The sequence below is a fragment of the Paracoccidioides brasiliensis genome (genome assembly GCF_000150735.1).
Source record: "Paracoccidioides brasiliensis Pb18 unplaced genomic scaffold supercont2.10, whole genome shotgun sequence".
Lineage (NCBI taxonomy): Eukaryota > Fungi > Ascomycota > Eurotiomycetes > Onygenales > Ajellomycetaceae > Paracoccidioides > Paracoccidioides brasiliensis.
Genome location: NW_011371367.1, coordinates 677136 through 701506, shown reverse-complemented (window position 1 = coordinate 701506; position 24371 = coordinate 677136). Strand labels below are relative to the sequence as shown.

The window sequence follows — 24371 nt, the reverse complement described above, 5'->3', positions numbered from 1 at the left end:
CACTTATACTCCCAACCAGTTTCCAGCGTCTCACAGCGGACAAGACTTCAGACGAACAGTCTCTAGCACTATCAATGCTGAAGAAGCAAGGGTATTGCAAGAGCTTTTGTAAAAAGTTAACAAAAACAACATGCTAGTCGTATTTAAACTGAAAGGCAAACAGTTTCTTGTACAGGAAACACGTTTATACGCTGCATAATAGCCATCAATCATCAACGATTTATGTATATATATATATATATATATATATATAAGTTATATAGAACAAAACGAACGGAGGAGAGACAACGTGCTAAAAATATCCATAGTTAATCAATTTGGAAGAAAACAAGAGGAAGTAGAAGAAGAGAGGGGTGGGAAAAAAGAGAAAGAAGAGAGCACTTTTGCCAACCCAACGCCTGAACTTGGAAAAGAAATGGAAAAGTGGAGAAACGGAATTAAAACTGGAGAAAATGGGAAATTAAGAACCATCAGAAAACGCCAGACCCAAATGCAAATCAACTGTTCATGAAGAGAGAGAGAGAGAGAGAAAAGAGGGAAAAAAAAAGAGAAAAGAAAGATGGAAAAAAGATAAATCACAAAACAATAAAGCAAGAATATGCCCTTCCAAGTGACGCAAAATCGTCACAGAAAAAGAGTGAAAAAACCAAAGCAAGGCTCCAAAAACAGTCATCACTCTGCTCAAATCAAATAGATGGAAAAAGCAAGAAAAACAAAGTGTCATCATAGAACCGTGCAAACCGCAGCAGTGAAAGGACGATGTGAAGGAAAAGAAATAAACATTAGCATCCCTTACTCACCCTGTCATCAATTTCAAGGCCCATGCAAATCAAACAGTTCAAAAACAGAGAACAAAAAAAAAAAAAAAAAACACACACACACACACAAGTTCCTCTCCATATATATCTGCCTGCCCCAGGCTGTTTCCGAATAATTTTCAGAATTCCACGCTTTCCACCCATTAGTCACAGTACCTGGTGTCATAATTCGTCAAAAACAGTTCAGCAAAAAAGGAAGAAAGAAAGAAAGAAAGAAAAAAGAAAAGAAAAAAAGGGTGTCAGACACACAACGCAAAAGGAAAAACAAGGAAATGGTTTAAAGAAAAAAGAAAAAGAAATAGCCCCATTTTTCACTTCGCCCAGGAGGGTTCATTGGTGTTGCCGTTATAAATCGGGCGACAACCCAGAGAGGAATGTTAAGTAGAACTTTATTATTGCATCATATCTACCCTCAAATAAAAGTCAGGGTAAGAGATTCAGAGAAAAATGTCTTCTGCATAGACTGGTGATGATACGGCGGGTGGGTAGAGTAATTTGAGGGTGGGGAAGACGATGGGCTAGTAGTAGTGAGACCGGCACCCCCCTGGGATCGAATGAGAGAAGTATGCTTGGTTGTTGATCGGTTGTTGTTGTCTGGATTTGTTGTCGTTGTTGCTGTTGCTGTCGCTGTCGACGGTTTATAATCGGCAGATAATGGTTTATCTTTCGATGAAGGAGTGATGGTGGAATAGCTCGAGACACAATCATTGTTTCCTGGGGTCGTTGCGTTCCGAGTCGCGCTTTGGTGGTGGTGGCGTCGTGAGAAATGAGTGGTAGACAGAGAACCTGTCTTGGAAGATCCATACTTTATTGATTCCGTAGATGTCAGTTCGAATTCTAAGTTTACAAAAGGGTAAAAATGTGGTGTGCAATAAGGCGGTGGTGTTTTAAGCTGGTTCGGGAAAACCTACGAAGCAGTACTTATCCACGAGCTCCTTGTACATAGGCGACTGATGATAAGGCTGTCCCGAAACAATATCGGTAGGCTTCATTGGACCAGGCGAAGATGTACTAAGTTTTGAGGAAGCTCCTGGAGAGGTTGCCGCGGTAGGCTCGAATTTTTCATCAGGCCTCGCTGGCTTGCCTCCTTCAGGTTTTGACACCGCAGGTGCATTGTTTGTAATCGAGGTGGTTGACGTCGACTCTGGCATATATTTCACTGCCTGGTCGGAACGCTTACCACGACGGGTCTGGTCGACGCTGCCAGGCTGCATAGCAGCTGACAGGGATGCTCCAAAGTCATACCGGTTCCCAAAAGTCTGAGAGGCAGTTGAACTTCGACGGATTGGTGTTTCGAGGAAACAGTCATCCTTGCAAGGTGGTGGTTTCGCGGGCGGCTTTTCTAGTTCAAGGCGGCGGTCTGGTAATGCAGGTGAGGGAGGAGACTTGCCAAAGTCTCCAGGAAACGGGGGAACTGATCGTGAACGTGAGGCAAGAGGATCAGAGGGCCTGCTCCTGGGTAATGTGCTTGTGGGTCGAGGACCTGGGCTGTTTCCAGCTTGAGTTCCCTTATTCCGCTGCTTGGGATTTTTGCAAAAATCCACATGGTAATTCATTGTGTTATTGTTGTCCCAGAATTCGAGGCCGTTCACGTTATAACGTATGCAAATGAACATTCGTTTAGTTTCAAGGTTTCCCATATCCGCTAGATGGATGCTAAAATTGAATCTGTCGTATCCATCGTTTGCTTCTTTCCGGCGAACGTCGTTGTTATACTCTGCAATGACCTCAGAGGTCGTTTTCCAGTAGTCGGAGGTGAATCTTGCAACAACATGCTTCTGGAAGGAGATGTTGGCCACTGCAACAACACCAACCAGGCATTTGTTACCTGGCGATAAGAATATCCGTTCCAGTCGAACGGGCATATGTTTTCTCGCTTCCTGATCCACTGGGAAATTAGCTATCCGAGCGTCCCATTCAAAGAGGTTTGGCTGAGAAGGTCGATCATCACTGTTGCCAAAGGGAAATTCGTTGTCACCGTCATAGGTCTCTATGGGAGAGGAACCAGCACTAACGGCCAGAGGCTTGTCGACCTGGAGAAAATGGCGGATATGTTCCAACTGGGAGTCGAAATGAACTGCCTTTGAAAACATTGGAGTTCCTGGTGCACTAGACGGCCTTCTCTTGGGCCGGAGGGCAGGCCTCACCAACTCTCCTGACTTCTTTCGGACCATTGAAGGTTTCAGAGCAAGTTCCATTTCATCTTCCCCACGGTCGCTGTCTTCAGGGGTGTGGGTAGCAATCTCTGATGAATGAGCATGGATAACCCCATTAGGTGTGTTGAGGCCGGGAATACTTAAGTCATCTTCTTCCAAATGAGCTTTAACACGGGGCCCTTTCACCTCTGCAGCTAATGCCAACGATAAATCTAGGGGTGAGGGAGTTCGTTGTATTTTTGGGGAAGGCTTGACGGGCCCCCGTTTCTTGGTGGGAGTTTGGAGGGAGATCTGATCAATGGACATGATTGCTGCCTCAAAATCTGCCAAGATGAGCCTCTGCGACCCTGGAGTTGTAGTTTCTTCGTCATCACTCGAATTAGATTTCGAATCGGGAGGTGAGATAACTACCCCGGTCGGGATCATCGCACCAGAAGGAGATTTCCATAGTGCCGCGTGAGGGGTATTGGTTGGTGATGGGCTGTTCCTCCTCCCGTCTTTCGATTCTATCCCTAGCTCTCCAGAACTTGATGTGTTTTGGGAAACGACAAGGCTTCGTCGATGACGATAAATATAAGAGCTTGACGAATGGGCTCGCTGAAGTGGTGGAGGACTTCCTGAAGAGTTCATAGCTGGCTCAGAATTCTGTCGTCCATGGCGACGTGTAGTGGCTAAGGGACCAGCAGAAGCTAGATGGGGATGGAGCTGAGCAGTTAACAACGGAGCCGGCGCAGTGTACGGCATCCGGCCGACTTATTGCGTCACAGGGGGGTACAGAGACACTCCTGATTCTATCCAAAGCATCCAACGCAGAGGCTTGTCTTCAATGAGGCCACTGACTGGATAGGAGAATTTGGACGGAGCAGGCAGGTCTGGAAAAACAAATCTTGATGGAGGGGACCAGGTCAGCCACTTGGAAAAAGGGGAAAGAGCAGAGTAATAAAGAGAGACAACAAAGACGCCAATCAAGAACCGGAGCAGGAGGAGAAGAGGGCGGTGACAGCAGTCGAAGTAGGATCTATGATACTCAAACTTGGGAGTGAATTGTCTTGATTCAGGGAAGGGTTATGAGACATGGACAGTTGTGGAGAGTGCTGTCCGTCAAAAGATCCAACATGCAAGGGTATGATATAGATGTCCTGCTTATACAGAATAGGACAGCATAAAGGAAGGGAGAATTAAGATTTCTCTGCAACTCCCGCCCAATCCATCTTAATAGGGATTTAAGTAGCTGGGGGCTCAGGCCAAGGAATGGATGGCTTTCCAGACAACGAGGGGGGCGGGGGGGGGCGGGGGGGGGGGATGAGACTGCATGGCGGCGTTCCCCGGGCGATTGAACCCCAAGCACACAGAAAACGAAGCGGGACAGGATGAAGAAGGGATTCCCTTCCAGCTGGGCCGGCAATCTAGACCCTATACGTGGACAGGATAATGCTCTTGGGATGCAGAGACCGAGTGGGGAATATGTTAAGAAAAAATATCGAGAGGGTATCGGGGAGAAGATAGCGCCGGATGCGTCTGGGAACCAGAAGAAGAAAAAGCTCAACGACGAGGAGAAGAGAGAGTGCTAGATATTTTTTTTCTTTACCTTTTGTATATATCCGGACAATCCGGCTCACTTCAATTGCTCGAAGACACGAAATGGAGGAGGAGAGAACAGAGGAGGGCGGAGGGCGATATGTAGAACCTGAGAAACCGAGAACAAAACACAACGAACAACGAAGAGATTCAATGGGCTAGGGAGAAGGAACTTCAAAGGAGGCCTGGGCAAGGGTGAGAGTTAAGACAAATGCAACAAATCAAACAAGCGCAACACAACGACGCGATACAAGAAGGGGATAGAGAGAAAAGCAATTGAGGGCGGGAGAGGACGGGGAGAGCACAACAAAAAAAAAAAAAAAAAAAAAAAAAAGGAAAAAAAGGAAAAAAAGAGGCAATGGATGAAGTGGGAAGGAAAAGAGAGAGCAAGCAGAAGAGTGACTTGAGAAGGAAGGTTGAGTCAGTGCAAGGGCAGGGCAGGGCAGGGCAGGGCGAGCTGGGTTTTCTGGTGGTGGCGGGAACAGCCAGGGAAGCCGGGTCTAGTACCTCCGGCGTCAATGCCTCAAGTTCCCCCAGCGCCTGTGATAGACGAACGGACTGGCTCTTTGTTGACCAGTGGAACGGCCAGCCCAAGGACCAACGACGACTTCCCTGCTAGGGCTGCCAACTTTATAATGCCTTGGAGAGGGGAGCTGCTCAGGGATTTGCGGGTGTTGTCCTCTCTCTCTCTGTTGTTCATGTTCAGGAGGTATGGCGATAACTTCCAAGATATGTATGTATGTATGTATGTATGTATGTATGTATGTATGTAGTTCTACGAATATCGTAAAGTTGTATAACTCTATATATACACGTTACTAACTGTACGATAAGCCCCCCCAACAGCCATCAGATAAGTGAGTCAACTAAATCTCTGAGCGACAATCTGTTTCGGTCCGAGTCAACTTTTGCATTCTATTTCGCATAGCTTATCGCACGTAGCAGGGTTAAGCCATAGATAGGTTTCTAAGTAGGTTGAAGCTAGCCGAACTCCCTCTGGAATGAACTACTTCTCCTTTCTTCGAATGGCTCTCTCGTATCCTCCCCCCTCCCCCCACCTGTCAATCAATCTAAACCAAACGCACGCAACGATTTACCTACTACTGCCTTGACATTGGAAGCAAACTACGGGTGTAGGTACAGAAAAAGTAGTAAGTAGGTTTCTCTCTTCGCCATCCTGTCAAATCAAGAGCCAGAGCAAATCCGCGGTGCGACTTTCATTGGCCACAACCTGACTTGACCGACATCTTCGACAAGAAACAACGCCTTGGTATATTTAAGTTAAATAATTGCTTTTTTTGGCGCTCTCTCTTCTTTTTTTTTTTTCTTTTGCATTTATTTCTTTGTTTTTTACGACCGTTATTTTTTAACTTTTCCTATGGTATTTCTCCACAATATATAAGAAAAGAAGAAAAGAAACCAAAAATGAATGAAACCAAAGGCAATGAGTCTAGTATCACGCTGGAGGAGAATAGTTATCAAAAACCCTTTCAACCCTCTGCGTTTTGAAACCTCTGACTTCGAGATTCCCTGCAACAGCTTAGTTACAGGCTAACGCGAATTTTACTCCAATGGCTTCTGCGCAAGCCTGCATAAGTTGTTCTGACCAGACACGAATGAACGCTTGCACCATGGAGCCCTAGCTGGAGAAACGCTTCCAAGTTTAGATAGATCTATCCTCTTGAGCATTCTGGGCTCTGGCCATGTTTGACGCTAATCGCACAGTGGGGACCAGCTGGAGTGTTGTATTCTATACAGTGCATACAAACACGGAAGCGCCCGGTCAGCTCTGGGGAAGAATTGAGCGCGGCCACCTGGTGGGAATGAGGGCTGTGGATACTGAATATATATATGTATGTATGTATGTATGTATGTATGTATGTATGTATGGGTCTGATCTTGACGAGAGTAAAATTATCTCGACTCCATCTTGAACCACTGGCTTGTCAGCTCTCGGGAAGCTTATCCTCCGACAATAATATTATTTAGTAACGATAGCACCCAGAACCCAATAGGAATACCTCCGGCGATTAGTTATGCAAGAGGGGGCAAAGAATAAAAAAACAAAACAAAACAAAACCGGATAAGAAAATCAATGGAAGCAATGCGGTGTGCAACTTGGTACATGTTATATCAATCTTCTTCCCAAGCATCTCGGCCGCTGCAACAATGTGATGATAGAGTTGATAAGAAAAAAAAACGGCCAAACTTGTCATCACGGGCGAATCAGCACTTGCTGCGATGAAGGCTTTTGCTGGGGCGGTCTCAACATCCCAGTTCCATGTCTCTTACACTTACTTGCCCAGCTAAAACCAACGTGTGGTTGATGGTTGGTGGGCTGCTTGCTGCGCCTGTTGGGTGGTGTGTTGAAGCTTCTGCGACTCCCGTCCACACTCGCCACTCCCAACAAAAAAAATTTTCCTTAATTTTTTTTTTCCCCCACTATGCGTAACTACATCTTATTTACAACGATGTCTATTTTTATTTGTGGGGTTGGGGAGAGAAGAGATCCACGGAACCGCTGTTACAGGTTTTAGTTGAGGATATAACGAAAAAAAAAAAAAAAAAAAAAAAAGGGTTGCCGCCCAACTGCTCTGACAATGTCTCGTACATTTTCTTCCTCCTGGACCGTTTCAATATCAAGTGTTAAGATCACGCCATGCATGATGCTGATGATGCAGACTTGTCGCCATGGCCGGGAGCATGTTATGCGATCACAAAGTCACTAACATCGCATCAAAACAGTCCATAATTACAGAAGGTGAGGTAATCGATGGCCAGTTATCTAGTTATATCGCAGTGGATAACCACATAACATCATCTAATTCATTGCTGGAATCCAGAGCAGAAAAGCCAAATTCCGTTCATTTGATTCGGCCCCTGCCAGGGAGAGAAAAACGATCTTACCAGAAGTTCGCGTACCACAGCCGGGAAAACTTTGTTGTCAACATTCCTCCCAAGACTTCCTCCTAGTCCTGAGGAATATTCAAGAATGACAGTATGGTCGTACAAGCCTGATTAATGCCCAGCATCTAGTTATCCCAATTGCCGTGCTACAGAAGTCAGATAACTGGTCAGAACAGACACATACGTAAGAGGCGTCAAACAAGCCCGGGAGGTTTTCACAGGCGCTAGAAATCTATCGTTGAAAGATTGATACCGGCGACAAATATCTCCGCCCTGAAACCCCGAAGTCTCTGGGGACCTTGAGGCCTTGAAGTTAGGCTACACTGGATGCTTAACCAGAGCTGAGCCTCCGGGCGTGAGAGGCAACGTATTCCCTTTTAAATTACTAGAGTCTTCGGGGACTTCCTGCCCCACTCCACCCCCCCTCTCTCACTTACGCAGTAGTTACATCTAAAGCTCCTGACTGACCACCATTCTTTCTCTCAGCCGTTAATTGCTCCTTACTCGCCGCATCGCCCTCTGTTTAGTCTCAAAGAATTCACCCTGAGCCCCATGGTGGCTCTGGTAACAGTTGCAGATAGAGCTGGAGAGCCCCCATCGGACGTCTGCCTAGGGCCAGGTTGAGCCATTATGCTCGTGGCAGGCCTTGGTAGCTTCAGAGCTCTTCTTATCTCGCAGGGATCAGGAAACTTTGTTCCATCTTTTATGCATGATGCTGGGCTGATCGGCGCTGCATGCCCAGTGATAATTGGGCCCAGAGTGCCAGATCCCACCCGGTATCAAACAAAAGGTTGTAGGGATAAAAAACTGGTTTTTTCTTGCTCTCAAACTTCTGTCCCTTGTAAGGCAGTTTTACACGGTCGCTTGTTGTAGCCACGACGTTTTTGGATTATTGCGAATGTAGTTTAATTCGGTTTTGCTCTCGAGGAAAATAACCTCTGGGAATTATCGAAAGAAAGAAAGAAAAAAAAAAAAAAAAATTGGCTGTAAAAAAGAATTCCACCCGAAGCTCGTTTTCGGGGATTGAGCCTCGGCAGCCTCAGGCAGCACTCGTTGACTCTTCGTATGGTCGTTTGATTGGCTGATAAGTAACTAGGACTTGAAGCTGCAAGCTAAGGATGGTAAACTGGTGTTTGGGAATAACGGGGTTATCTACTCCCTTACCAACAACAGATAGTTAATTAGTTGAACCGAACTATAAGTGCTTGCTAGCAGGCAAGGCCAGGAACACAGAGGAACTATCCGAAAATTGAGTGTGTTTCGCGATGCTCCTTGGGTAGGTGTGCCTGCTACAGAGTGGTGGTGCCCAAGGTAAAATTAGATACACGGGTAGCCTCCCGCCCAACCTTTCCTCAACCTTTCCTCAACCTTTCAATTGGGGGGGGCTATCCGAGTTTGTCCTCCCACGCACGCAATGGAGGGGACAGCACTGAGTTCCGTGGGTGGATATACACACAAAACATTGCAGAGCCGCTGCAATCAAGCTTAAATTTGCCCTCTCCAGATCTCCGTTCAGCGCCCCCCAACCAGCCAATACCTTTCAGGAGCCTGCTGGGGAATGGGAAATTACCAATGACGCCGCAACGCCGCCGACACGCGGGTTGCTGTGGAGAGAGTGCAGTAGGGCGACGAACCAGTGCTTTCCCCGCCCTGCCACACGCCAAGGGAGAACCACGCAGCCAGTCAACTCACCAGTCCGAATGGCTCTGCCAGGAATTCGCCGATAGGGCCCAGAACCTCCATGTCCCGCAAACGCTCCTTAATTTTCCAACGTTGCTCGGCCGGCCAGCCAGTGGATCTATCAACAAGTCAATCGGGGCCATAACTCTGAACTCTGGCTGCTTCTTATCCATGGGTTAGCTCCAAGAATGCCATGGGTGTTGATCTTGGCTGTCAACGAACCACGGAAGCAAGTTTGATTTGTGCGCAAGAATCCTGGGACGTCTCCTCAATGCTCTCCAGGGAACAATTGTTTTTGTCAGCCTCCTCTTCCCAGGAGCAATGGTTGGAAGTTTCCAGGGACCGGCCCCCGCAATTTCTATTTATTCTCTTATCTTTTCTTTCGCTTTGGGCTATTCTGCCGAAATGGGGACGGACTTATGACAAGGGCAACCCTTGCGTCCCTCCCCTCTCCCCCTTCCCCCCTCATCCAGCTGCGGGCACGGAATGGAGTTTATGCATCACATAATCCGTTGCGGGCCCACTCGACCGTGCGTTGATATAAGAGAGTTTGCTTACTTTCTCTTTTCAATTAAAGACACGCCCCGTTCGACAACTTTATACTGGAGGATAGATTTAGATCGGCGGCCCATAAGATATCCTACCAGGGTTCCTTTTCTCTCCACGCTCTCTCGTTAACCATTTCTATCCTTTAGGTTTGGGTGGGATCCCCCCCACGAGATGCCGAATCTAGCTTTGAAAGACAATTGCTAGAAACTCGGCGGGAGGGTCCCCTTTTCTCCGGCTGACAACTCGTCCGCGTAAAAGCCAAGTCGACGTGGAACACCGGAATAATAATAATGCAATTTGAGAACCATGTTATGCACAAGATTATGTACAGCAGGCCTTAACCGCTTCAATATGCAAAGAATGACTATGGGCTATGCATCAGCATCCCAGCGGCATACACTCAAGAGTCCGCGGAGAAGGAATACGCCAAATGCCATGTTCCATGCAAAGTAGCCTGGATGACCAATCAGATCAGTCGCAATGCACGAATGTCCAAGTAATGGAATCTTCCGAACAAGGTAAACTTAACCTGAAAGAACCTTACATCCTGCGTGGTTCTGCTTATGGAATGTAAACTTTTTGGATGTTGCAATAATGAAAAATCTTGAATTCAACCGTCGTACAGTGCGCGATATACGAAAAACTAACATTTCAGACAATTGCAGCCATATTTGTCATTGTATATCTGCCAGGAGATGCAAGTCGAAGTTGATTCAAGAGTATTTCATTTCGATGGTTAAAGAGCTAGCTCGTGAACATAGGCAGGTAAAAGAGACGTACCCATATCCAAAAAAATTTATCTTTATCCACCAGGGAGACTCCAGTAAAATCTTGTGGTAACTGCTATCTTATCTGTTAACTAGTTAACGGAGATTCTTCAGAAGAACAAGAACAGCTTTTACACCCTAGTTGGCTTTCGCCTCCTCTCCCCGCTCTTCGGCCAGACATCCATGTCGCGCACCTACACAAGATTTGCCACTCGTGGAGACGCTAAGATACTTTAGAACCATTCACAAGATCCCTCCGGCCATTCAGGATGCAGACACAGGCTCATGTGGAATCAGCTGAATTGTCTGATCATCTTGTTCGTGGTGGACCAGTCCCTGCATATACATAAATGCCCTTGTTGGCGCCTAGAGGGGGGCCTGTCAGAGCAAAATGGAGGGGACCAGGCGGGAAGATGACGCGCTTCTGAAACATCACGTTAAAATGTCGCAGCATCGGTGTGGATTGTGTGTGTATCCTTTGCTAGTGGGATGATGCCTAGAAAGATGTCAATGATATGGAGAGAAGGGAGAGAAGGTCAAAATCACTTTGAACCTATCTCCCCATCTCACACTAACCATATAACTAACTAGTTATCAACTAACTAGATATCTTCGAGTGGATATTCGTGGTCTGTGCCACAGATAATAAGGCTTTGCAAGACCTCAACTTATTACTCTGAGCAAATGAAACATCTACGCGGCTGTTGCTGTCCTGTCTTATCTGACGTAACTGTAACACTGGATATGCAACGGCTATCAAAACTGATGGAGAATGTTCTGGGATATAGCTCGTTAGTTACCTGAGCTTCCTCACTGGTTGCAATTAGTTACAGTTTTGATTGTCTGCATCAGCGGGATATGGCTGTACTTAGCCCGAGTCCTGATTGGGCGTTTTACCACCACTATCACTTGTGTGGTATTATCAGCTGTGGGAGAAATAATACTCATCAAGGTGTTCTCAATCCTTCCACGTATCCTGGTGCAAATCCTTCTCTGTGAACCATTGAGTGCTGGAATATATCCCTTCCATTGGAAGCGCCTCGGCCTTTGGCGGATTGGTGTTAGCCGGCCGACTTTGACATTTGCTCAATATCAAAGGCAATGAATGTCTTTTCTCCCTGTTTTGCATTTCCTCTTCTTGGTCATTCTTTACTTAATTTTTGGTACTATTCGACACGAGGCTTGGAGCTTACAGAGGATGCTTGTTTCTTCCTCCTGTCAGCTTCCCGCCTTCGAGTTTCCTGGATTCGGACAAAGGACGGAAGCTTATTGCTGTACCTTTTGAACTCTGGCTTGCTGTCAACCTGTCGACGGATCGCCATTCTCCGCAAAGGGGGTTTACTTGCCAACCAGTTTTAGGGAAAGAAAGGCAAATAAATATATTCGGACGTTGCCGATGAGTTCATTAAAACACCATATGTACAGTAACTACTACTGTACATGAGCCGTCCCTTTCACATGCATATACCCGACCTGGATGTACAACCGTACCCTGCAAAATCTGCATGACATTTTCTGTTTCGATCCCATACGAGGGACAATCCTTCGTTCCATCAGCTGATATTAAGTTCAGACAGGCCATTGCATATAAACCCCCAAACATACTTCCAGCTATTCCAGAGGCCAACACTCGAGAACACATCCACCCCAGTCAAAACCTGCAATTGATCTTTATTCCTCGAGGGCACTCACGAGGGTCTACCAAGATGACGACGGGAGTGGCAGCGGGACGGCCGGCTACTCACTTAGTATACAACTGCTAGGTTGCAAGGCTCCCTTCAGATTCAGAAGAACAGGAGGAAAATCAACAAATGGATGAAACGACCAATAAATGAGCATGAAGCTTCGTGGAAGAGCCCCACCCCAACAAAAACATGTTTTAGAGGCAAGTGTTCGGCCTTATGCAAAGGCCAGACCCGGTCTCTTGAGGGATGGAGAGCGGGGATTTGATCGTCCTGCTTAAGCGGGCAGAAAACGTTCTTTACATTCCAGCATAGTTACATACCTGACATATTGGATACGTGGATGAATGGATCAAAGAGGCAAACCCTTGCCAAGATATCTGCTGAAGGGACGGGTAAGCACATCGATGCGTGTGATGTTTTTGATTTTTTGAGGTTTGTTCATGAACTAGCGTTGTTTACCTAGGTTGTGGATAGCCGACAAGGTAGAAGAGATAATGAACGCCACTGATTGATAAAGTATGATGATTGGATAGGGGGCGCAGTGGCCAACCATCCGAGATTGATATTATTATTGAAGAAATGGGTGGTAAATAACGTTCCTATTTGCATCCGGCCTGAAAGCAAAGGCTGACAAGAAGAACCCGAAGGAGAGAAAGGGGGGAGACCGGGGGGGGGGGAAAGAAAAAGGAAAAGAAAAAGAAAACAAACCACAGTCGATCCAATTGCATACGATAGCAATCTTGAAATCCCAACGGAACCAATGAACGATTGATCGATACCCTGGCGTTTATTAGACGCGGCGTACTTCGTATGCACGGCGCTTAAGCATTTAACGTTAACTCATTCATTCACTAACGCTAATCAACTATCAGACAACTGGCTAACGTCAACCCCGCTTCCTCCCTCAAATTAAGCACAAATCTATCCCGCTAGGCAATACCTCATGACTTTTCAGCACTTCCAAAAACACAAACTCAGTCCGAACTACTCCCGAACAATTCCCCGCTCTTCAAACCACCCCAGCGGCATGAGCATCCAACCACACAGAAGTGGGAGGATTATCGATACCTGTGTGCAGGCAGCACTACCCAAAGACGAGAGAGGGTTACCTCTCCCGCTTGATTTGCGTTTGTAGTAAGTCCCTGGTTTGATGCCAGTTGGCAGATGCTGGGCTTCCACCAAGGAGTGAGACATGTGATGCCTCCTGAGAAGTTTCCGCATGAATGGAGTGACGTGAGGGATAATCCCGGACCTAATCCGTAAAACCTGGTTTGTCGATGTGCTCTTCTCGGGGCTGTGGCGTATAAATGCACACGCTTACAGTGTATGATCCCCAGATTTACCATATTGGCGGAATTTGTTCGGATAATTTTGAGGGGAAAGTGAGCTTTATCCCAATGCGAAGTCAATAGAGAATCTGCGGAAGGGTAGGAAACGATGTAATGACACTTCCCATGGCTCCTCTTTATCATTGCTAGACGGAAACTATATGGCGAAATCTCTCGGAACAAAACTCCTTTTTAGGAGAGACGATTTCAGGTAATACTTCGGATCCTCAGAGTAGAAAGCGCAAATTAAAGACACTCATCAGAATATGATGACCCTACACACACGGCCCCTAAAGGGCGGACACATGGGAATTATTAAACATATTTCAAAGTCGCCCTGGCAAGGCGGACAGGCGGACAAGTCTAGAAGATAGTTGAAGTTGCTAATTTTGCAGATAATTTCTGAACAGGGAATCTAAATATGGATGAAGATGGAGGGGGCATACCAATAGAGTTGCTTATCAGGGGTCCTGTATTTTTCTCTTTCCCAAGATGTATTCTGATGGGTGAGAATAACTTCCAGTGTTCGATTTTAACCTTTGTTCAAAGATCTATAATGCTTCATCGTTGAAGATGTGCCTCCCCGGAAAATGTTACGCTCTGCAGCACCCCAATATGAAGACCAGAGAAGGACCCCAAAGAGCCTCGAAGCCACTTGCTTGGAAATGGTCTTAAAATGGTCCTGACGGCGGATCTCGATCGGGAAAAGTTTGGAAGTCATCAATATCGATGTCCTGGAATTTTATTTTGCGGAAGGTTCGTCTAAGAAAGCAAGAGGTTGATAGAGCATCCTCCGGGATCTATAAGATTGGTAGATTGGTTGATATGTTCTTCTACCCCGAACATCTTTCGGTAATTGATATGCATCCAAGAATAAGGGATGCATCAACGAAACAACGTCGTCGCGTAGGCGACTGATACCCCGCTAAATAGAGAAAAAGTTATGGCGGTGAGCAGAAGGCGATGGTCTGGATCATTAGGTTTTATGCGAGGTTGGTATCCCCCCTCAATGGGGAACGAGATACACGCTATAAAGCCGATTTTTCGCTCCTGAAACGTCGAGGTAAACGGCAAGTTGCCTCATCGGAGACAGAGAAATTGGAATCGGAACTTGTCATTCTGGCATATCTTCAAAGGAATCAGCTTGATAATGACACAATGGGCATTCAACAAATACCTTGTCGTTCAAGGCCAGCTCAAAAGTCCAGTCTAGTGGGGAGCTAGTTAGTGGCGTCTTAAGAGGGCTGTTATATAAGGTTATGTAGCTTCGGAAGACTCACGGTCTTTTGCTCATAAACATGAAGAATGGGAATCTCGAAAGCAGCTTGGTCGAAAGGAGCATGGCTGCCCCACAACTAACCTACTTAGCGTACTTACACCGTGATTCTGGAGATCTCTTATATGGATGAACACTACATTTCCTCTTTATCAGAACGAAGCAGTGATGGGATTCGCAATCCACAGAATATGTTGAAATAACCGACGACTTTTTAATCCCCTGCTAATAAATATACAGGGTAGCAATATTGAATATTTCTGGCAAGTAAAAGGGACTTCCAACAACAAAGTTGTTGCCCTTGCCCCTAGGAGTCATTCCAGTTCTAAACTTCGCCCACGGCACATAGATGCCAACAAATACCCCCTTCTGGGTTATTAGACAGGGATGTTTCATATTTGCCTCTTCACCAAAGACCGGCGCGCAGATAGCGCTCTGAACCCCGGCAAATTTTGATGCAGGCTTGAAGTACCAAAACTCCGCAAAGTGGCGAGACTGCAGTGTTCGTTTTTGATGCCTGTTCTTGCGTCTGCCATTCCTGAAAAAAAGCCGAAGGAGACCCTTTCTGTAGTTAGTTAGGGGCCACTTCTGTTATATTGCAATAGATGAAGGGGGAACTAAGTGACAAGCGAGTCCAGAAGTTAGCAACCCGGCGATATGCCTGTTAAGTCAGGTGATGGAATAAGGATACGTACTAAACCACGCACACACTCTCTCTTATAACAGAGGGACGCCTAACTGCAGACAAGTGGCGGATCTATTATTGACGTGTCTTCTTGATCAATAGCCTATCTTGACCAAGGAGAGCTGTGAAGACTAAGGCTTCGTGATGATGGCGTACGGTGAGATCATAACATGCAAAAGCCAAAATTGATATTGTTGTCACTGGACAATTTCAGCAGCAATAATGCCTCCAAGGGGCTTAGGTGAATCCTTGATGGGAGTATTCCAAGCCGAAATTCCAGCTAATTAAATATGCAAACACAGGAATTGTTGAGCTCCTGTATTTGAGCAATTTGATTAGAAAGGGCTGGCAGATGAATGACATACTATAAAGAACCTTTAATATTAAGGGTCACTTTTGATCTAAGTAGTTACCTGGGGAGTTAGATCATTCAAAAGACTGCAGCAGAAATCGAAGTTACTCAAATATATCTTGAGCAACCGCTGAGAGGAAAGTATTAAATGGAGGAATCAATGAAAAGCCATGGTTCGGTAGACGGAAAATTCCAGAGTGAAAATGAGATATCATGATGATATGAGATATAGATCAAATGTGTGGGAAATGGTGGGGAATCTTCGGAGCCTTTTGAAAAACCGATTAAAGAAAGAAACAAAAGTCGCGTTTGAGATGAGCATGTCATGAAGCCCGATTGAGAATTCAATCTTATTATGAAACCAAAACCATGTACTGAGTCAACATTGCCGGTTTGAAAAGGAACAATGAAATAAACTCGATTCAATTTTCTTTCTTCCTCATCTCCTCGCTGTCGACAGGTAGCTGTGGAACATGCCTTGGCCTTTGGGGTTGATTGTGTCTCGGGAAAATTAATAGAAATGTGTTTATTTTTTTTTCAAAAAGCTGCCGTCCGATTCCAAGATGCCATTGCTGATAAGATTGTTATTTATCTTGTTCCAAGCTATTATGTTTCGACTTTCGAAAGCAAATTCCTCAACGGTAACTGATTGTCTGGCGAAATGGCTGAAAAATAGGATGTTCTATCACATCAGGAATAGGGGAAGATGGAAAATAATCGCTGTATGCAGCTCTCACGCATGAAGATTCCATCGCTTTAACCATCACACAGTATCAGGCAGAACAATTGTTCTGCAAGTGTTGGAGTGACTCAAATGGTATATAGATATGGAGGAAAGGGTATGTTTGGCTGAAGGTGAAGAGCTTCCGGGGAGGAAGTCTCTATTTAAATATGTGGTAAATCGTCTCCCGGTATTTTCACCTGCTGTGGCGCCTGGGGTTGTGCATTTCAGTGGGCAACAAAGAGTAATATCTGATACTGAGGAATTTTCAGGCTCGGAAATAACCACCATTGTACAATTGCAGATTATTGAGCAATCCGCAGAAAGTTTTCCCTTGTTCAAGTCTTAGTTCACGTCCGGAAATCTCCAGAAATGTTCATCGATATCTTCTTTCAAGAAAACAATTGTCTCTTGAAACAATCCAAATTGGAGAATATCCCGGGAAGCTGTGGGCGTGGGATAAAGTATTGGGATGCCACCTGAGATGGTTGAAAGACCAAAATATTTTGGTTCCTGTTGAAGATCGCTTTCATTCGACTGGTAGACGGAATATCTCCATTGGTCTCTCTGCTCACATTCCTCCATATCCTCCAGCTTTCTTCGTCATTTCCATCTCCATCTCCATCGCGCCGTCGCCTCCCCCATCCCTTCTTCTTTATCGTCTTCTCCGTCTTCTCCGTCTTCCTACTCTTCCTCCCCTTGCTCACCGTTCTCGTCATCGCCAGACTCCATCTTCCATATCTGCTTCTAGAGTCCTATTAGCAGTAATTGTTGTTTTCCCAAGTAGATCCCTTCACCTTGCTGGGCATATCCCCCAAGTTGCAGCTTTTTTTTGATGGTCCTGGTGTTGATTCGGCCAAAGGGCCGTTAAGACTTGTAAATGCAAGCCGGAAAGGCCACTTCCCAATATTGCATCCGCAGATTTCGACTTTGCTCTAGGCCCAACGCTCAACAGTTCATTTGCATTGGGTTTTTCTGACACAGCTCCTTTCTCTTTCACTTTCGAGGCTGCATTCACTATACGACATGTTCCTGCTGATAGACCCCAATTTTGATTTGCCTCGGTTAAAGTAGTTCTCCACGACCTGCCTTTGCCTTGTATCTCAGATAATCTTCTCGATCGTCAATCGTGCCAGGATGCTGTGGGTCTTTGACCAAATATTTATCTCAAGGTTCACCAGCGCTTTCGAGGGCGGCGAGATATCAGTCGAGACCCCTCCTCATCTGCAGACCTTGCCCCGGTTGTGGGTTGTTGGGAATGTGTTTGCGCTGAGTGGGGCTCCGACTGACAGGCAATTCAGAAATGAACTGGGTGCCTTTCAGATTGTTGGAAAGGTAGGCACTCGTAAGATCATAATATGGGTGATAATTTATCATGATCGCGATTAAAGCTTCAAATTTGCATAGAAGATTTATCGTACCTGAATTGGCGTGGCCTCAGACTCCCATGTGGTCGTACTTCAGTTGACGAACGGTCAAGAGAGCTCTTGTGGGATTGTATCACTCCTGAAGAGCCTCGCTTATCAGGGCTGCTGCTACCGTGAAGAGCGTGTACATTCAAAACGGCAACATGAATATAGTTGTAGAATTTGGGTTTTTGTTCCTGAGCTTAGATACATTATCAATGCTTTGACCCGCGGTTCTGTGATGTTTAAATGTATGATCTTTACCTAGCCAAGAGCATTTCAAGCTTTTTCTCCAGTCCAAGTTAGCTCATGCGGTGCTTCAAGGACTCCCTCCTCCAGCATTTTATGGAGAGTGCCATGAGAACCTGGATTCAGGCTCTGCTAAATGACTGTCGCCGTCAGGCAAGGTTGATTGCGGCGGCACTTTCACTGTCAGTGACGCACGCAGTTAATTGACATGGCGGGCGCTGGGCTGCTATGGACCAATAACTTTTATTAAGCAAGCGGTAACCTGTCGTGGAAAACTCCTTCAATTACCGATACTCAGAGATGGAGAATTATCTGAAGCTGAATGCACTGTTTAAGAGAGAAACGAAAAGTCAGACCGTGACATTTTAAAACTATTTAGTTATCCGTCGTTGGTCGATGTTGGTCAGCCTCACGCGAACTTCTTCCACATCCAATTCGCTTGCTGGGCTCAGGCGCAAGACGAACCAACCAGCAACAACAACAGACGCGGTATCTCTGCCATGTCATGACTCTGTAGAAATCATCTTTAAGTCTTACCGTCTGTCATAAAAGCGCTGTTATTAAGTTTACAGGCTTATTCTACTCCCGGTCCTTGCTACCCTGCCATATATTCAAATCTGCCCCTCACTGCTCAGGCTAGCATCGAAAATGCAAGACGAAAAATCCACAGGAGCCGGGTTGGTGAACTTGGAAGCGGAATTATCTTGTTCGGTAAGGAGAAAATTCAAACTCGGTCCTCGAGTTTGAGATATATCTTTCCTGCGTCTTATTATGCGCACGCACTTGGTAGTACAGTGATCTAATTTGCCGCAGATATGCACAGACATTCTATATCAACCATTAACCCTGCTCGACTGTCTTCATACCTTCTGTGGCGTGTGCCTGAAAGAATGGTTCTCGTGGCAAGTATCACATCCACCTAGCTCCAGCAAAAGCGCCCAAGCCACCTGCCCGTCATGTCGAGCCGCAATCCGAGACACTAGACATGATGCCAAAGTTACCACACTTCTTGACTTATTTCTAGAGTCAAATCCACATAGAGCCAGGGGCGCTGAAGAGAGAAAGGAGTTAGAATGGAAATACAAGCCTGGGGAAACTATTCTACCGGTCAGACCCCCCAATGCTGCTCGCATGTCTGACTCAGAAGGGAACGAAGAGGATCGTAGATTGCTAGAAGACTTCAGACAGATGAGTCTTAGGGATGCAGACCGAAGACATACTCGTGTGGCATCTGCTTCTCGAACTTCACCATCCCGTACCCGCAGTCGAACTTCAGGGAATCGAGAAGCAGGCCGTCAGGAAGAAGCGCAGGGGCGGAGACGGCATGCGTGGCATGCTGCCAGCCAAGAGTGGTCATCCCCTGTCCAGACTTCAAATACGAGGCGAATTGAACACCAGGCCAGCTTACGATCTTTGTTAGATACTTCAGATGGAGAGTCTGTGATTGAAGAGGAAATACTCAGACAGATCATAGACGAAGGCCTCTTGGATGGGATAGATATACGGAGCCTGGATACTGAGCAGGAAGATGAGCTCAGTGAACGTATCGCAGAAGCGTATCGAAAGAGACACCTTCGCCGGTCTATTGCTCATCAAAGCACACATAGCGAAGGTGAAGGGGGTTCACGCCATCCTAGAAACCGACAACCCAGGTCAAATAGCGATAACGAGCGCCCACCGGTATCTCGACCACATTTACTTGAGGCGCCCATGCCGAGAACCAGGTCGTCCAATCACCAACAGCGAAGTTCCTCTGATCGAGGTGTGAGGCGTAGAGCAACCTCTCCATCTCCAAGAACTGCTGCCTCTTCGGCTGAAGCTCTTATACAGCCAACGGCAAGGCACTCGAACGATCTATCTACTAGACGTTCTTCCCATGCCAATTCCTCTTCAGAGCCTGTCCGCCATCGGACAGAATTACCACTCTCATCCCCTAGACAGAGTGGTGAATCTGAGCAGAGGGCTCTCCAGACTGGCATAAGGTCCACAGATCGTCGGCAAGTAGTAGGAACCCCAAACTCAACATCTTCCATTACAACTACAAGCCCCCAGATAGGATCTTCTAGTCAACTAGTCGCAACGCCCCCATCTATGTCTGTCCCTCAATCGAGTGAACGCCTTCCATTAATTGACGGACGCGATGCTACCATACCCTCCCCTTCTAGGTCTTCATCCTCCCGACCGACATCATCTCGAAGCGATCCAGCAACTCACTCAAATGAAAGTCTCTTCTCCGAGCCGTCTATATCCTGCAATCGATGCGATAAACGGAACATTCAATATGAAGTTTACAAGTCGTGCACTCGATGCGGCGATGGCAATTACAATCTGTGTTTACTATGTTACCGTTTAGGCCGAGGATGCCTGCACTGGTTCGGATTCGGGGACAGTGCTCAGGCTCTATTTGAAGAAAAATACCCAACAAGGGTTTCGGTAGTCCGGGAACGGCCGCATGTTTTGCAATCACGGAAATATTTGCGCCCACAAGGAGATGCAGCCCACACTCGGCCCAGAAGCTCCCGAAGACGAACTAGTGACGACCCTGTGAAAAGGTTCCAGAGTGGCTTGTTTTGCGATATGTGCCAGTCATTTGCAGACGACTGTTTTTGGATATGCAGCACTTGCAATGAGGGAGAATGGGGGTTTTGTAACAGCTGTGTCAATCAAGGCAATTGCTGCACACATGCACTCCTGCCAATTGCCCGTGTTCGTGAGGCGGATCTTGCGCAGTCACGTATATGGACATCCCCATCTGCCACTAGCCAGCCACCAGGAACCGCATCCAGCCATATATTAGGATCTACCATCGCAATTGGCAGCGACCGTTACCGTCCACTGACGTTTTCTACACAATGTAACAATTGCTCCTACCCGATTCCTCCCTCGACAAGCCGCTTCCACTGCACAACATGCAACATTGGAGACTATGACCTATGTACAAATTGCTACCTGAAACTCAGAGCCAACGGTAAAATCAGCAAAGACAATGGGCCGAACGGCTGGCGGAGATGCTTACAGGGCCATCGAATGCTGATCGTCGGGTTTGAGGACCACGCGGACGGCCAGAGACGAGTTGTTGTCAAAGACATTGTAGGAGGACATGCGCTGAGAGATGAATTGGTGGGAACAGCAAATGCAAACCCAAGTACCCATCCCAGCGCCTCATTCCCCAAGCCCACGCGCCAAGATTCCGGAGACTGGATGTGGAAAGACGAAGGGATGAGCACCAGCACGACGCACCGTCGACGCATTTCACGGTCACGAGCAGCCTGGTCAAACTCCTCGCCTACGACTCCCACGGAGCCCACGGCCGAAACGCCATTTTCCACGCAATTCCCACCGTCGGGTGGCATTGGGCTGCGTCTGGTGGCACTCTGGTCCTATTACCCTGACCTGGATGTGACGGATGAGATTCTCTTCCCTCGCGGTGCGGAGATTACGGAGGCGGAGAATATTAACGATGACTGGATGTGGGGGTGTTATGCGGGGCAGAAGGGCTTGTTTCCTGGTGGGTATGTAAGGGATATAAGGGAGATGGCCGGCTTGGAGCCAAGGGGTGTTGTTCAGGGGGGGGAATGATGGGGCAAATAATGAGACTATGAGATGTTGATGTTTTTTTTTTTTTCTCCATCACGAGAAGGTATCGTCAGACGGTCTGTTTCTATAATCAACAATGATGTTTTATGAAAATGTTTTAATAGCAAATAACTGTCGTACGATGTTTTCCTGAGGGAAGATCAATGAATATCTAATGTTATTCAATTTTATAAAGATATACGCATAATAACTAATTACGCTGGTTCAACACAGTTTCAATGAAGTTAAACCGTCCAGTTGATTTGGTCGCAGGAAGTTCTGGCACGATAAAATGAAATTGTGCCAAAAACACGAGAATTATTACCAAAAAATTAAACCTCAGCATCCTCCTCAGATTATAATTGGGTGAACCCCAACTCATAGCTAGAAGCCCCTACCACCAGGCGTCGGGGTTCAGCTAAACGAATAGGGCCTTTGCAAGGACGGACCCTCACCTAAAAATCAAGGTACGTGACTTGGCGCATTCCAGGGTTTGGCGGGTCAGAACTTTAAATAAGAATCTAATCGGATCGAACTCCGAAGACGATCCGTGAGCATTGGTTACTGTTCGCAGGCTCTTGGTTGATGGTTGCCGCATGGGAAAAATCTCCGTCCCCTATTCTGTGCGTGCCATGTTCTCATTTTCGGTCCTGGGACTCTGAGAGGAAAAACGCGACGCCTCTAGCGGCCAAGCGACGGGATTCCAAAGGATGCAGCGTTTTCCGTGTTTGCCTTGTTCTAGTTACCTCTACATCTCAGATATCAGCAGTGATTTGCTCCGAGCTTGTCTAAAATTAATATTATGCCCACGGATGATTTCCTAGATAACCCCATTTGCAGCTGAGCTCCACGTCAAAACGCACACTTCCACTGCAAGCAACTCCACAAAATGTCCACCACCCTCATCGCCAGCGGCAGCTTCACCGCCGACGTCCCCACCATCCTCTGTGTAGCCGTGACTCTCTCCCTCCTCCCCATCGCCGGCCTCCTCACCATCCTCCTCATTCCATCAACCCGTGCCAAATGCCACCGCATCCTCTTCTGTTGGCACGCGTATGACGCGCTCACGCATTTCATTGTCGAGGGGTCCTTTCTCTACAACTGCTTCTTCACGTACACGACCATCGACAGCGCCACCGCAAGGCATATCCGCAATTCCCCCTTCCTCAACCACCCGCAGCACCTGTATGGAGCGGCGTACGGCACGGGCCCTATGGCTCGTCTGTGGCAAGAATACGGGAAAGCGGATAGTCGGTGGTTGGGGGCGGATGCAGGCATTGTATCCCTGGAGCTTCTTACCGTTTTTCTGGGCGGGCCGGCGGCGACGTATATTTGCTATCTCGTTTACAAATCGTCGTCTTCCTCTTCATTGTCGACGGCGCAATGGGCAAAGTGCCAGTTTCGGATGTGGTTTGTGGCGGCCGGACTGGCGGTTGCAGAGCTGTATGGTGGATTCATGACGTTTGCGCCGGAGTGGCTGACTGGGAGTCAGTCGTTGAATACGGGCGATCCGATATTTCTATGGCTTTACCTGGTGTTTTTCAACATTTTGTGGGTGTTCTTGCCGATATGGGTGTTGAAGCAAGGGTGGGAAGAAATCCAGGGGCAGGTTGTTGGTGCTGCGTTGTCCAGAAACAAGGGGACTTCCAAGAAGGAATTGTAGGGAAATCTGGACGAGAGAAGGGGGATGTGTGTATTGTTTCGGGAGCTTCAGTGATGCTGGATACCGTTGCCTTGGTAGTTTACATATTCAACATAGCTGACTTGCAGGTTAGGAGGAATATGGCATCACCGGCCGTGTACGATGTAAGAGTATCTTCTTTCGTTGCAAACTTCTTGAGATCGTGAATCATGATTTACTCTCTTCCTCTTATATACTCTCATGATTTCCAGGAGTGGTGTCCAATGGCTCAACGCTCAGCTTTTTCCGTTCCTCCAATTTTAATTTATTCTATATAGAGTTCGAAGTCGGATCGGTCGGTCATTCAATTCTACAGACACTAACGTTAAAGCCGTATGAGATCGGACAAAGGAAAAGCTTGATCGACAAGATCGGAATGAGCCATGGTAAGGTATCATTGCGCAAACATCGCATGTTCCACGCATCACGAATTTCCCATTCCCAGGCTGATTCAAATCACCAAGAAGTCAGCATTATTCATTGGCTTGTCAGTGCACTATCACCGAGTGTAATGGCGATGGAAGATGGCAGTGGTTCGTTATGCTGAAAGTTGGGCGATCGGCTCTCTCTTCTAGTCACAAGCTAAAGGGATGCTAGGGTTCAGGGGCCTGGTCACGTGGCACTCATAACCACACCGATTTTTAACTCATCTCGGGCCTCGTAGAGAGCTAGATTATTCTCGAACATTAGCAATATCATGTAGTTATACGCCTTACTGCTCCACCCCAGCCTAAGCTTCCTATCCATCTCTAACAGGAAGCGTGAAACCGGCCAAATGTGTAATTTCCCCTGCTGTAAAACTTCCAAGTCCCAAACCTAAGGGTTTCCGGAGGAGTGACCCAACTTGCACGCTTCAAGGCTCCAGTTAAGATCGCAAGCAGTTCTCCAGGCGAGCAAAGAATTAGCGGGGCATCTTGCATTAGAGGTCAAAGAAGGATTGAGGATATCGTGTTTGAA

At 46.8% G+C, this 24371-nt stretch overlaps 6 protein-coding genes across 6 annotated transcripts; 4 read left to right on the top strand and 2 right to left on the bottom strand.

Annotated features, from left to right (window-relative positions):
• Positions 1-1230: 1230 nt before the first annotated feature.
• Positions 1231-3718, bottom strand: PADG_07133 (uncharacterized protein; the record flags this gene model as incomplete). The annotated part of the gene is made up of 2 exons (XM_010764124.1): positions 1231-1623; positions 1730-3718. 2 exons carry the CDS (start codon positions 3716-3718, stop codon positions 1231-1233), a joined length of 2382 nt encoding a protein of 793 aa, XP_010762426.1.
• Positions 3719-4344: 626 nt separating this feature from the next.
• On the top strand, positions 4345-4545 carry PADG_07132 (uncharacterized protein; the record flags this gene model as incomplete). The annotated part of the gene is made up of 1 exon (XM_010764123.1): positions 4345-4545. One exon carries the CDS (start codon positions 4345-4347, stop codon positions 4543-4545), a length of 201 nt encoding a protein of 66 aa, XP_010762425.1.
• Positions 4546-13889: 9344 nt separating this feature from the next.
• Positions 13890-14692, top strand: PADG_12245 (uncharacterized protein; the record flags this gene model as incomplete). Its single annotated transcript, XM_010764325.1, has 2 exons — positions 13890-13940; positions 14402-14692. 2 exons carry the CDS (start codon positions 13890-13892, stop codon positions 14690-14692), a joined length of 342 nt encoding a protein of 113 aa, XP_010762627.1.
• A 2202-nt stretch (positions 14693-16894) lies between these two features.
• On the bottom strand, positions 16895-17221 carry PADG_07127 (uncharacterized protein; the record flags this gene model as incomplete). The annotated part of the gene is made up of 1 exon (XM_010764122.1): positions 16895-17221. The coding sequence occupies one exon, from the start codon at positions 17219-17221 to the stop codon at positions 16895-16897; it is 327 nt and encodes a 108-aa protein (XP_010762424.1).
• Positions 17222-18805: 1584 nt separating this feature from the next.
• PADG_07126 (uncharacterized protein) lies at positions 18806-21736 on the top strand (the record flags this gene model as incomplete). Its single annotated transcript, XM_010764121.1, has 2 exons — positions 18806-18868; positions 18971-21736. 2 exons carry the CDS (start codon positions 18806-18808, stop codon positions 21734-21736), a joined length of 2829 nt encoding a protein of 942 aa, XP_010762423.1.
• Positions 21737-22622: 886 nt separating this feature from the next.
• Positions 22623-23396, top strand: PADG_07125 (uncharacterized protein; the record flags this gene model as incomplete). The annotated part of the gene is made up of 1 exon (XM_010764256.1): positions 22623-23396. The coding sequence occupies one exon, from the start codon at positions 22623-22625 to the stop codon at positions 23394-23396; it is 774 nt and encodes a 257-aa protein (XP_010762558.1).
• Positions 23397-24371: the final 975 nt, after the last annotated feature.